Source organism: Orcinus orca, chromosome 17 (genome assembly GCF_937001465.1).
Source record: "Orcinus orca chromosome 17, mOrcOrc1.1, whole genome shotgun sequence".
Taxonomy (NCBI): Eukaryota; Metazoa; Chordata; class Mammalia; order Artiodactyla; family Delphinidae; genus Orcinus; species Orcinus orca.
In genome coordinates this window covers 84,979,926-84,993,676 of record NC_064575.1, presented here as the reverse complement: position 1 = coordinate 84,993,676, position 13,751 = coordinate 84,979,926, and the positions used below count along the sequence as shown (strand labels likewise).

Sequence of the window (13,751 nt, the reverse complement as noted above, 5' to 3'; positions counted from 1 at the left end):
TGTTTCAGGTAAAACTCACAGCACAGCGTGGGGTTTATCATGTCTGCACGTGAAACGTATGTTCCAGCTTCAACATAAAGGGGCTTGGGGTAAACGGGCACAGACAGTCACTAATTTCTTATGTGATGTGAACGATATCCACTAATAGACTGAAAGCTGACATGTAAGGCAGTCTGTAGAGCAGCCACTACAAAATGATGCTAAAATGCCAACGTGTAAATTAAAATGGAAGGTGGAGAAATACTCAGTTAACCAAAAGAAGGCAGGAACAAGAGGAACAGAGACCCCAGGAGGGGGCAGACAGCAAAACGGCAGCCCTGACGTCACCCACGCGAGCAGTTACTCGAAACGTAAGTGACGAAACGCCAGCGAGGAGACACACCAGAGTGGGTGGAAGAGCAAGACCCGCCCATCTTCTTGTAAAACACCGTGACTGACGCAGAGGGGTTGAGGTGAAAAGGTGGGAACAGGCAGCCTGAGTCGGCTGGGGGGAGTATTAACCCCAGATAAAGGGGGCTTCAGATACAGACGAAGCACTGCCGGGGGTACAGAGGGCAGCTCACAGGACGGAAGGGTGGGCTCAGGAGTGAGGTGCCTGTGCTGAGGAACAGAGCCTAAGACACGGGTGAGGCAAGGACAGGCAGAATCCAACAGTCATTCGCGGTCATTGTTGGGAAATTTCACACCCCTCTTTCCTCAGTAATAGGGCCGACTGAGCACAACTCAGGAGACGGACAAACCCTGGACGACACACAACCGTGCTGCATCTAGAGCAGGGGTTGGCAGGCGGTTCCTGTTGGGGCCAGAGTGAATGTTCCTGGCGCTCTGGCCGCGTGTCTGTAGCAGCTCCAAGCTCTGCCACGGAGCTCAAAGCAGCCGTTCATCAGCGGACAAGTGTGGCCTCGTTCCAATAAAACTTTATTTACAGACACTTTTTACATGTCAGGAAATGTGCTTACTTTGATCTTTTTCGACCATTAAAAAAACGTAGCAACCTTCTTAACAAAAAGGGGCCACAGAGTTGCTCAGTCGTGTTCCAGAGCATTGACCTTGAGAAGGAGACGGGTTGGAACGAACACCTGTCCTCTGAGCAGCGTTGGGATGACAGTGGGGCCCTGCTGGCCGCCCTGCCCAGCAGCCTCCCTCCGGCCACGCCGAGCCGAGGTGCCAGGAGGGATCCAGTGCTGACTCCTCCCGTGTCCCCGACATCCGGGCAGGTGCGAGGGATGATGCTGCAGGTCCCGCAACTCCCGTCCCTTGTCCCCTGTGGGAGGCCCGGCCGGGGTCGCAGGGTCTTCTGCTCTGTAAAGAGCTCCACCTGCCATGGCCAGAGAAACACCCACCCGCTCTGCCCCCGCCGCCCGGCACCCCATCCGCTTCTCTCCCTCAGACTCAAGGGTGCTGCCCTCCCGACCCCTCAGTCCCTGAAGCGCCACGGGTCGCCCTGAGATGCTTGTCGCCTGGTGAATTTGCTAATGCCCGTCCCCCTGGGACTGGAAGCTGCCAAGGCCAGGAGCCACCGCTCCCCCACCGCATAGCAAGCACAGCCGGCCCCAGGGGTGCTGTGTGCCCAGCCTCCCTGCTCCTGGACCAGTGCTGAGTGCGTTCGGCACCGGGAGCCAAGATGACTGATGCCAGGAGGCGTGTGTGGTGGGCTGGCTGGGGATGCGGAAGGTGGCCTGGGGCAGATGGTAGGCCTGGCGGGTGAGGGCACCGGGGGGTGGGGTGGCCAACCACAGCTGAAGATCAGACCCGGGTTGGGGGCTGGCCAGCAGCAGTGCGCAGGGTCAGAGGTCGGTGGTTGGGGTCTTCAGGCTGACCCCGCTGCAGGGGCACCTCGGGTTTGGTTCAGTTCAGCTGTTGTTGGTACCTCTGTGGGTCTCCACCCTCAGAGATGCCCGTCTCTTGGGATCGCATACAGGTGGTTCAGCAGCTGTGGACTTACAGCAGTGGTGGTGAGCCCTGGTGAGTGGGAGCCTCCTGGGTGGGTGACCCCTCAGAGTTCTAAGAGGTACCAGGTAGGGAGGTGAGAGTCAGCAGGTGCAGAAGCCCAGAACACTTCCTTGTGCCTGAAGCGGGAGGGCCAGGCCCCCAGGGGAGACAGCAGGCACACGTGCCTGCGTGTGCGCAAGTGCATGCGTGCGCGCAAGTGCATGCGTGCTGCAGCTCTGCACGGAGCCCCGTCACCAAGCTAGTCACCGTTCATGAGTAAAGTTGTGACATTTGAAAAGCCCAACAATAGTTAAGAGTCTGTCCATTGGGGTAAAAATGCTTTCCTTTCTCTGAAACAGACTACACCGCACCCGCTAGATGGTTTTGTGAGGGAGCTGTTTTTGAGAAGCCTGATGCTTCAACACTGTGCGTTCTTGAGCATAGGAAGTGTCGCCGCGGCCGATGTGGCCGGTACCGCTGTCGTTTCCCCAGTGCCTGACTTTGACAGTGAACGCCGACGACCCGGGCCTACCATGTAAACCACCGCTTGTCAGCAGAGCACACTCGGCAAGCTTCTCATTTCCTGAAACACCAGTGCGTTCTGCTGACTAGAATCAGGAACAGAATTCGCCCTTCCTAAGGTTCTGTGTGGTGTAAAGGTCGAGGCTGACACCTTGAATTCTAGGCTGAATGCATAAATATTTTAATGGGCACGTTAGCAACGATTTTGAAAGGTGCTTCCCTCCTCCTTTGAAAACGATTTCCTCCTCCTACAGTTTATTTTTCTTAGTAGTTCAGCACAATATTCCGTTTCTCAGGGCCTTTGGTGGTGTAAGACATTAGCTAACAATCGCTGGGGTGCCAAGGCACGCTTTTATTTTTTTTATATAAACTCTTCGTTGAAGTATGACACAGAGAAGGTGCATGGTCCAAGTCTCCAGCTGGGTGAGCTGTCACCAGGGACCCCCATCCAGATCAAGGTCAGAACACACCAGCCCGAAGCCCCTGCCCCTCCCACGGGCGACCAGCACCCTGGCTTCTGCCAGCAGACACTCCTTTGGCCCCATTGGACATCCTGTAAATGGAACCCACAGTGTGTGCCCTTGTGCACCCAGCGTGTGCGGGATTCTGCCTGTTGTCCTGCGTATGAATGAGACAGACTCAGTTTCTCGTTGTTCCAGTGGCGATGGGCGTTGGGTTTGTGTTATAGGGAGGAGGCATGTAGAGTGGGGTGGGGGGTACATAGACTTCGAAATCAGGCAGCCCTGGGTTTAAGTCCTAGGCTCCTACTTTTTCGCTCTGTGACCCAGGGCAGATTGCCTAGCTAAACCTCTCTGAGCTTCAGATTTCCGGTCTGTGAAATGGATACAGTAATCCCTGCCTCCCTGGGCAGTTAGGAGGATTAAGCGCCAGACACAACCCCCTGGTTCCAGCTGGACACACACTGAGGCCTCCCCTCTTGCCGCCCCTCAGTAGCGCTCAGAAGCCCACTGCTGGGGTCAGTTAGTGCGTCAGTGGCTGCAAGAACCCTCTGCAAACCCTCGTAATTTAGATTTCAGCTGTGAGGCCCAGGATCCCGGGAGCGGAGCGTCAGTCCCCTGCCCGCCTTGTGGGCTGACGGGCTCAGTGCCTGGTTCCCAAGGGTGGCGTTGAGCAGCCCCTGAGACCCCAGGCCCTGGTCAGTGCCAGAGGAATGAGAGGGTCTTGCCCTCGTGCCGCTGCCCCTGCAGGTGCCTCTCCACGTGTGCATGGCGGCCCGGGCCCGCTGGGTCCTGTGTCCTGCACCGTACGCTGTGTGCCCGCCTGCCGAGTGCGCCCTGGGCAGGTTCCAGGACACGGGCTCTTCGGCCCAGGTCTGGCCTCGGGCCACCTGATGCTTCACCGTCGGGCTTTGGCTGATTTCAGACACCGGGCCTGGCAGGTGGGGACGTCTGGCTGGGGGATCTCTAGCTGGCAGGGGTGTGTGCGCGCGGCCCGAGCTGCCTGGGGCAGGCGGTCTGCAGCGCGCCCGCCCGCGTGTGTAATGGCCCGCGTGTCTGTTGCAGGCCTTCCGGAGCAGTACTACAGCCTCACCTGGTTCCTGAGCCCCATCCTTGGCCTCGTCTTCACCCCCCTCATCGGCTCCGCGAGTGACCGGTGTACCCTAAGCTGGGGCCGCCGGCGGCCTTTCATCCTCGTGCTCTGCGTGGGCGTGCTCTTTGGAGTGGCACTTTTCCTTAATGGCTCTGCCATCGGTGAGTGTCCTGCAGAGCCCTGCCTGGGACTCGATAAGATGCGCATGTTTAAAGAATTTAGACCGGCTGGTCCCGGACTGGGCAGCTGTGCAGAGCCCTGGGCGCCCGGGCGGTGGCCCTGCCACGGGCCCCACGTGGGAACGCCGTGGGAACCTGTTCTCAGGGAGCGTTTCCTGTTGTGATCCGTTTGTTTTTAATGCGTATCTGACACCACGTCCTGTTTCCAGCATTATTTCAGAAATTATCTTTTCTCTTTTTTTTTTTCTCCTTTTCTTAGGCTTGGTATTGAAAATGTCCAGACCTAGTGTGATACTTTTTTGTTTGTTTCTTTCGTGTACTCGTGGTTTGTTTTGCTTCTTTTTGTTGTTGTTTTGTTTTCAAGTAAAACAACTACATGTGGGAAAATAGCTTTTGCTTGAGAGCAACCGCCAGCACTGGTGAAAAACAAAACCCTGTTTTCTGGCAACGACTTTGTAAGTCGAAGGCTTGATCTGTGTTCTGACATAGGCGAGCCTGCCCCGAGTCCGCATCAGTTCAGGCGGGGGTCACTGATGCTAGGAGGCTCAGGAACTGGGGAGGGCGGCGCAGAAAGAAAACTTTGCTCAGCTGCTCAGAGGCTGCATGAGACCGCCTGGGGCGAGCTTAGTGCCAGCTTGGTGGGGGCGGCCGAGGAAGGCCTCCCTGAGCTGAGCGCCCACCCACCTCCCCTCCATCCAGATGCCCCCGGATCAGGAGTCCGGGGGTGCCGCCCTCCTGGCACCTGCGGGCACAGTTTAGAGGGCCTGTTGCGGCTTTCTCGAGGACCTGTGTGTGCAGGTGGACCCGGCCCACTGTGGCCCAAACGCAGCGGCTCGGAGCTCCGGCCCGGTGCCCTCTGTCTTGCTGCACCTGTGTTGCTCCCGGGCATTGCCGGGTCCAGGTAGCCAGCAGGTCCCCTGCCCTCAAGCAGGGAGGGTGTGTCTGAGACCCGCCTCATCTGCAGAGCTCAGGGGCTGGTCCTGGGTTCCAGACCATGAGCCCAGTGCCCCCTCATCACTTTTGTGCACAGAGTGCCCCTCGGTCCCACGGCGGTGAATCCAGTAAAACCAGCTTTAGCTCAGCTGTCAGGGGAGCAGGTTGGTCTCTGGGTTCAGGGCCAGACTCACCTGAGGCAGGTGCGTGATTACGGCTCACAGCCTCCTTCCCAGAGCCAGGAAAGACAAAACTCTCCTTCCGTAAGGAGAGGCTGTGCTGAGGAGCACGTGCCCTTCAGGCTGGGGCGGGAGGCCGCTGTCTCCCCGGGAGGTCACTGCCCGCCACTGGGCTGAGATCGGCTGCTCCTTTGTGCCCTGTCAGGTCTGTCCCTCGGCGATGTCCCCACCCGGCAGCCCATTGGCATCGTCCTCACGGTGCTGGGGGTGGTGGTCCTGGATTTCAGCGCTGACGCCACCGAGGGGCCCATCCGCGCCTACCTGCTGGACGTGGCGGACAGTGACGAGCAGGACATGGCCCTCAACATCCATGCCTTCTCTGCCGGTGAGCGCGCCCTGCCCCGCCCGTCCCCAGGCCCCGGCCCCCCGTTCGCCGCACCCCGGTCCTTACCTGGCTCGTCTGAGGTCGGCAGGGCTGGTGGAGGCTGCTCCCATGGCCTCCGCGTGAGGCTTTTTTGTCTCAGACGCTGGTGGGCGAGGCAGTGAGCTGAGATCCTGGCAGGGCCAGGTGACTGTGGTCTGGGGTGCTAGCCGGGCGGCCCCAGTCCAGGGCCCTGTGCTGGCCGCCCCCTGCAGTCGGGCAGCTTTCCCATCCGACGGGAATGTGGGAATGTGGGAATGTGAGAATGTGAGCTCGGGATGGCGGGGAGCGCGGAGAGCATTCCCTGGGCGGGCAGGCGCCCGTTTCTGTCCCAATTCATGAAGCAGGAACCTGTCAGCTCAGGATTCCGAACCCGGGCTCAGGTGTCGTTCCTCATGTCCTTGTTCCTCCCGTTTTCTCTGAGTGGCAGCCCTGGACCCCAGTGTGTGTGTGTGTGTGTGTGTGTGTGTGTGTGTGTGTGTGTGTGTGTGTGTGTGTGTGTGTGTGTGTGTGTGTGTGTGTGTGTGTGTGTGTGTGTGTGTACCTGTGTGTGTGTGTGTGTGTACCCGTGTGTGTGTGTGTGTGTGTGTGTGTGTACCCGTGTGTGTGTGTGTGTACCCGTGTGTGTGTGTACCCGTGTGTGTGTGTGGACCCGTGTGTGTGTGGACCTGTGTCTGTGTGCGCGTGTATGTGTGCATGTGTGTGTGTTGGGGGTGTTGAACTCCCGTCTGGGTTCCCCCTGGCTCGGCTCGCGGCTCACTACCACCCCTCCCCTTCCCTCAGGCCTTGGCGGGGCCATCGGCTACGTGCTGGGGGGGCTGGACTGGACCCAGACCTTCTTGTGCTCCTGGTTCCGGACGCAGAACGAGGTGCTCTTCTTCTTCGCGGCCATTGTGTTCTCGGTGTCAGTGGCCCTGCACCTGTTCAGCATCGACGAGGAGCAGTACGGCCCCCAGCAGGAGCGCAGCGTGGACGCGGCCGAGGCCCCGGCCCCCAGCGCCCTGGACGGCGGCGCCCTGTTCCCGGACGAGGTGCAGTCAGCGCACGAGCTGTCCCTGGACTACCTGGACGCGGGCATCGTGCGCAGCAAGAGCGACTCGGTGCTGCACGTGCCGGACGCCGCGCTGGGCCTGGAGCCCGAGCTGCTCTTCTTGCATGACATTGAGCCATCCATCTTCCACGACGCCTCCTACCCTGGCACTCCCTGCAGCACCAGCCAGGAGCTCGCCCGGGCCCGGCCGCCCCACCTGCCCCCGCTGCTCTGCGAACCCGCCGGGGAGGACGAGACCCTGCTGGAGAACCACCTGAGCACGGCTGGGCTCCCCAACGGAGGCAGCTCCCCACCCCACGGCGGCCTCGGCGGCTGCAGCCGGGTGGACGTGAAGCCCACGGCCACGGCGGGCTCCGGGCGTCGGCGTCGGCACATGTTCCGCCGGCAGGCCTCCAGCACCTTCTCCTACTATGGCAAGACCGGGTCCCACCGCTACCGCTACCGGCGCGCCAACGCCGTGGTCCTGATCAAGCCCTCGCGCAGCATGAGCGACCTGTACGACCTGCAGAAGCGGCAGCGGCAGCGCTGCCGCCGCCGCAACCAGAGCGGGGCCACCACGTCCAGCGGGGACACAGAGAGCGAGGAGGGCGAGGGCGAGACCACTGTCCGGCTGCTCTGGCTGTCCATGCTGAAGATGCCCCAGGAGCTGGTGCGGCTCTGCCTCTGCCACCTGCTCACCTGGTTCTCCGTCATCGCTGAGGCCGTGTTCTACACCGACTTCATGGGCCAGGTCATCTTTGAGGGGGACCCCAAGGTGAGCGCCCGGGCACTTGGGGGGGGGCGGAGCCTGGTTGTGGTGACAGCCTGGTTCCCTGGCGCCCAGCAGGCCACCCCCAAAGCTGCAGGGGTGCATGGTGGGCCGCCAGCCAGCATGCAGCCCTGCTGACACGGTCGGGAATCGTCATGTGTGCCCGAGAGGGCATTCACACTGGGGTCTGCGGCGAGCAAACGGCAGGCTTCGGCAAGTACCGGAGCGCCGAGGAGCCAGAGGCAGGAAGGCCCACTCCCGCCGCGTACAGACGCCGTGCACAGAGGGTTAAAGCAGCGATGTGCTGGCTTGTGGCTGGGCCAGCTGGGTGTGGGTCCTAGTCCCCGTGGCGTCAGCTGACTTGCACCTGTGCCTGTGTCGCCCAGAGTCGGGCTGGGAGGTCTGAGATGGTCCCAGCGCAGACTCAGGCCTTCCCGCCCCACGTGGTCCTCACCGTCCTGTACTGTCTGAGCTGCTTCACGCGGCCTCTGGGCTCCAAGAGGGCAGAGGCAGGAGCTGTAGGTCGCATCTGCCAGAGGCGGGGCAGGAGCGAGGCTGGGGGGTGCAGACGATCTGCCACAGGTCCCGGCCTAGGCCACGGCTGCTCCTTCCTCCGTGCGGTGCTACCACAGTGCTGCACGGCTCGCCTGCAGCCGAGATGTAAATTTCCACATCAGTGACCTCCTTTGCCCAGAGGTACAGCACGCTGTCCCCACCCCCTGAACCCCAGTCTCGTTTCTGGAACAGGCTCCATCCAACTCGACTGCATGGCAGGCCTACAACGCGGGCGTGAAGATGGGCTGCTGGGGCTTGGTCATCTACGCGGCCACCGGTGCGACTTGCTCGGGTAAGCGGCCCCCAGTCAGGTGAGCCGTTTGTCTGGACGTGCTCCATGACTGGAAAGACCGACGGGCATCCTGCTCTGTGGATGGCGGGCCCTGACCAGACAGGGCCACCCCTCAGGGACAGCAGCGTAGAAATCCACTCATCCTCACCTTGGGAATAAGCCACCTTAGCCTGATACTGGGAACCGGTGTCCTGAGACCCGCCGTGGGCTGTCCTCTGGGCAGGCGCCTGCCTAGGCTCCTCGGGGAGGGGTCTGACCACGGCTCAGGGGGTGGCGGCACTGCAGGAGCTGTGCCCTCAGCCAGGGGGAGGTGAGGCAGGCATCCTGGGTCCTGCCTGAGCGTATACGGTATGTTTGGGCCCTGCCGGAGGTCAGGGTGGCTGGAGGAGACAAGCAGCCTTTCCCTGGGGTCAGCTGTGTCCTGGAGGATAGGGGGTGGGAGTGACAGACTTCAGTCCCGGGAGCGACATGCTGGCACAGCTTCTGGAAACGAGGCAGAGCCGCAGTTAGGGGTCTCCTGGCTGAGCCTGGGCCGGGCCCCCTGCCTGTGCTCTTACCTGAGGATGACCAAGATAACAGCCAGGGGCAGCGGGCAGCCTTCATGACGGTCATAGTGCTGTCGATGCTTTAATAGAGGACTTCTTGGGAGAGCTGGGTCAGGAAGGGTGAGCAGGAGTCTGGAAGGGTGAGTCCTTCCAGACCCAGAGGGGGTGGGTGCTTGCGAGGAAAACCAGCAACAGCTCGGTCTTCGAGGCAGGACCAGGCACAGGGCCCAAGAGGGTGCCGAGTGGGCCTGGACTGGTGGAAGGATCAGGAAGGCCTGACCTTGCAGGGTAGGGAGGCCCCAGGGAGCTGCAGGACAGCACCAGGTCATGGGGTCTGGGACCAAGAGCTCCGCCTTCCTTCTGCGGTGCGGAGCCCCCGGCAGCCGCGTGGGGCACGGTGAGCTGTGGCCCGTTCGGGAGCACCATGTGGTGGCCTGGCGGGCAAAGAAGAGGGGCGGCCACCTGTTCCGGGGCCGGGCTGAGTGCGGCGGTAGAGGGAGGGTAGCGCGTGGGCGGTGCCTGGCAGTCACCTGGTGGCCTGTCTCCGCAGCCCTGCTACAGAAGTACCTGGACAACTACGACCTGAGCATCAGGATCATCTACGTGCTGGGGACGCTGGGCTTCTCCATCGGCACGGCCGTGATGGCCATGTTCGCCAACGTCTACGTGGCCATGATCATGATCAGCACCATGGGCGTCGTCTCCATGAGCATCTCCTACTGCCCCTACGCCCTGCTCGGGCAGTACCACGACATTAAGGAGGTGCGTGGCCGGTGGGGGCGTGGGGAGCGGGTGGGTGAGGTCCTGGGGCAGGGTCAGCAGCTGTGGGCGGCTCTGGGGTTCTCACCAGCCCTGCTGCATGGGACATTCCTGCTCACGTCTTCCCTCGCACTCGCACCCTCGGCCTGTGGCCTACCTGGGGTGGACTTCGTGTGTGTGGTCTAAGGTAGATCAGAACTTTTTGGCTTCCTCACAAAGGATGGGGATGGCCTTGTGACCCAGTGTCCCCCCCGCACTGCCGTGCCGTGATCGTCATAAGTCAGGTGTCTGTCTGGGGGCATCTCTGTGTTCTCTTCCGTGGGTCTGTCTGTCCTTAGACAGGTGATCCTTCACTGTCTTAAGTAGTTTTATAATAGGACCTGAAACCTTGTAGTATAAGTTCTTCAACTTGGTTCTTCAAGATTGTCTTGGGTATTCTTGACCATTTAAACGTTAGAATAAGCTTCTGGGATTTTTTTTTATTGGAAACACATTGATTACATATATCAATTTAGAGAGAGTTCAAAGTTTATAGTATTGAGCCTTTATGATATTCCCTAAGTATGGTGTATTCTCTTAATTGTTGTAGTATATTTATAGATTCTTCTGGGCTTTCTGCATACACAATCACATCATCCATGGGTAATGAGCTTTGTTTCTTGCTTTCCAATTCTTCTTAAAGACAATACTTACGTTTCTCATTTGTATTTCTTTTTAAAGGAATTTATTTTGGGCTGCGTTGGGTCTTCATTGCTGCACGCAGGCCTTTTCTAGCCGCGGCGAGAGGGGGTTACTCTTTGTTGCAGTCCTTGGGCTTCTCATTGCTGTGGCTTCTCGTCATGGAGCACGGGCTTTGGCGCGCGGGCTTCAGTAGTTGCGGCACGCAGGCTCAGTAGTTGCGGCTCGCGGGCTCTAGAGCGCAGGCTTAGTTCTTGTGGCACACGGGCTTAGTTGCACTGCGGCATGTGGGATCTTCCCGGACCAGGGCTCGAACCCATGTCCTCTGCATTGGCGGGCAGATTCTTAACTACTGCGCCACCAGGGAAGCCCCTCTAGTTCTTTTTTTTCAAACATCTTTATTGGAGTATAATTGCTTCACAATGGTGTGTTAGTTTCTGCTGTATAACAAAGTGAGTTAGCTATATGTATACTCCAGTTCTTAATAGGTTTAATGTATTTTCCTTACCTTATCGCAATGGCCAGCACCTCCAATACTATATGTTCGATAGAAGTCGGGTGAGGACGGGGACAGGCAGGCTGAGGGGAAGGCAGGTTTTGTGTCCAGGCTTCTGAGCTAATGTTCAAACCCTGGGAAGGATGATCGACGGCTTGACCCCCCGGCCCTCACGCCTGTGTCCTCCTCTCTTGCAGTACGTTCACCACAGCCCCGGGAACTCCAAGCGTGGCTTTGGCATAGACTGTGCTATCCTCTCCTGCCAGGTCTATATCTCCCAGATCCTGGTGGCCTCCGCCCTGGGCAGCGTGGTCGATGCGGTCGGGACTGTGCGTGTCATCCCTATGGTGGCCTCTGTGGGCTCTTTCCTGGGCTTCCTGACGGCCACCTTCCTGGTCATCTACCCAGAGGGGTCTGAAGAGGCCAAGGAAGAGCAGAAGGGCCTGTCTTCCCAGGCTCTGGGCGAAGGCGGGAGCAGCGGCATCGAGAAGCCCACGGTCCTGAAGCTGTCCCGGAAGGAGGGCCCGCAGCGGCTCACGGAGACCCAGTCGATGGTCTGAGCCGCGCCCCGTGCACACACATTCCAGGGTGGGCAGGGAGGCGGGGAGGGGCGGGGGACACCGCCCCTGCAGGCTGGCTGCTGTGGCCTTAGCGGCAGTGCAAACCAGAGTGGAGGCTCGGTAGTTGTAGGGTAGTTCTGCGCCACTAGGCAAAAATACCACGTTAATTACTTTTCCCACAATTAAAAAGAATCATTTGAAATTTTTTTTTTATTGAAAAGGATCTTTTAATTTCAACTTTGTCTTTTACTCTGCAGGTATATTATTCTGCATGGTTTAAAATTATAAACCAGATTTACAACATAGACCATAAGTGATTTAGAAAAAAATAAGGATTTTGCATTTCTAAAGTTATAATTGAAAACAAAAAATATCTGATGTATTTTGCTATATCTTATCTGAATTCTTCAGATAGCAGTCATGTAGTCAGTGACTAAAACATTTTTATCAAATTTTTTTCCCTGTGGATGCCTACAGGTATTTGGACGTTCAGTCAGATCTCATCACATTTTGTTGGTGCTGCAGCTATTGGAGAGTATTTTTCTCTATGATTACTTTAGGAAAAAAAATTTTTTTTTCTTCTTTTTTTTTTTTTCCCGAAACTGTGGTTTTCTTGGAAGAACAGCATCTATCTCCTGTTTTCCTCAGAGTCTGCCGCATTGTGCCCGGGCAGCCCTGTTCGTGGGCAGCGGGCAACAGTAGTAGTGACACCAAAGCCAGGAGGAGGCAAGGCCCCCGGGTTCTCGTGGGGTGACCAGGGCAATTCACAAGGGCCAATTCCAGACCCCCCGCCCAGCGGGCTGGGATGGGCTGCCAGCGCCGGGGTAGCCCTTGAACTAGCAGACCTGCCCCTGCCTGCGACCTGTGTGTGGCTGCCCGTGCCCAGCCCTCCTGCCCGTCGTCCTGTCCGAAGCTCCCTGGAGAGGCTGTGGTTCTTGTGTTGCACTTTGATTTGTCTGTAAACCATTTGTGCGGGAAATCACGAGGGCAGAGCTCCCGGTGTGGCTCTGCCTCTGGCGCCCCACCACCAGGCCCACACGCCGGACACTCTGCACCCTCTGACCTCTGCGCCTGCTCACCCCGCTGGCCACTGGAACCGGAGCCACCTCACGGTGAAGAAGTGGGTCTTGGGACGGAAGGAAGGTCCAGTCCACGGGTCAACTCGGCGCGGTGTTTCTAGTTTCAGCGGAGAACCAAACTCGGGCCCCGGGGAAGCACGGTCGTCACATGCTGCATCTGTTTGGAAATGCTTTTCAAACCACACTCTCTTTATAACTAAGCAGTTTCTGCTTTTCTTCTTTGGAACGGTCAGTCTAGGTTTACTGATCTCAGGAGAAAGAAGGGAGGCCTCCCGCCCATTACCCGGATGAAGTGAGAGAGGATTGTAATACTTCGCTGCCTCAAGTTGATGTTTTTTTAAATAAAGTACTTTAAAATGCATGAGAATCATGCTGCAATATGATCATTCTAAAGCAAACATATATTTCAAGATGAAGTTAAGCAGTTTTTAAATAAACTACTTGAATTTCCTGTGTGTTGAAAGGAGTAGCGGTATTTGATGTATTTGACCACAGCCTCTGGTCTTGCCCCGTCCGTTGCTGGTGGTACTTTGTAGGTTGTGGTTTGTGCCCAAGGAGCAGCGGTGCCTGTCCATGTCGGACGTGTCCACAGGCCACGTGTCCTCCCTCAGAAGCCCAGGATCACAGAGAACCGACCAGAAGATGGGAGTGTTTTCGATGGCATCATAGCTGGAGCATGACCTTGGGAATCTCGTGCTTGGATGGGAAAGCCCTTCCCACCACTGGAGGCCCTCTCGGTGTTCCTGAGGCCCCCACTGGCCATCCGGTGTGTGCTTCTCAACACCCTCCCCCTCGCCTCCCGCTCCCCCCAGCCAAGCGGGTGCCCCCAGCAGGTCACTGACATGCAGTTCAGTGGCCTTCATAGCTTTCGGATGGTAGGTCCTCCTGCTGTGATTCGATCGCAGCCTGCGTTTAGCTGCTCCTCGAGGATTCTCCTGGCAGCTAGAAAACAGGGAGGCCGGAGAGCATAGACTATATGGGGATGGTGGCGGGGATGGTGGGGAGAGGGCCACCCCTCGTGGGCCCGCCCCTATCCACAGCCAGCGCTCCCTTCCAGACCCAGGGCCCTCAGGGCCCGGCTGGGGTTTGATTTATAGGAGCAAGAGGGGCTTGTGGCGAGACCACCACCTGGAAAGCGTGTTGACCCTGGAGATCCCAGCCTTAAAGTTGACCGTGATCTGCACCAGCGAAGACATCAAAGGACATTTGTTGAAGTCACTGTTAGGACAAGAACCACCTGGAAAGTGCTTGCGATAAAGGCCTGCAGGGAA

The 13,751-nt window shown here is 58.4% G+C and overlaps 1 protein-coding gene across 3 annotated transcripts in view; it reads left to right on the top strand.

Moving 5' to 3' along the window:
- The window catches only part of SLC45A4 (solute carrier family 45 member 4), a 73,916-nt gene extending 61,075 nt beyond the window's left edge, over positions 1-12,841 (top strand). Inside the window, exons 3-9 of one of the 3 annotated variants that reach the window (XM_033419720.2) lie at positions 3,978-4,166; positions 5,502-5,681; positions 6,501-7,522; positions 8,264-8,363; positions 9,459-9,670; positions 11,039-11,395; positions 11,879-12,841. In XM_033419720.2, the coding sequence (XP_033275611.1) occupies positions 3,978-4,166; positions 5,502-5,681; positions 6,501-7,522; positions 8,264-8,363; positions 9,459-9,670; positions 11,039-11,395; positions 11,879-12,103 (2,285 nt within the window). In that variant the 3' untranslated portion in view covers positions 12,104-12,841. Of the gene's footprint in view, positions 1-3,977; positions 4,167-5,501; positions 5,682-6,500; positions 7,523-8,263; positions 8,364-9,458; positions 9,671-11,038 lie in introns of all 3 variants that reach the window. The other 2 variants (XM_049700434.1, XM_004265293.4) reach the window with 2 other exon arrangements.
- The last annotated feature ends 910 nt before the right edge of the window (positions 12,842-13,751 follow it).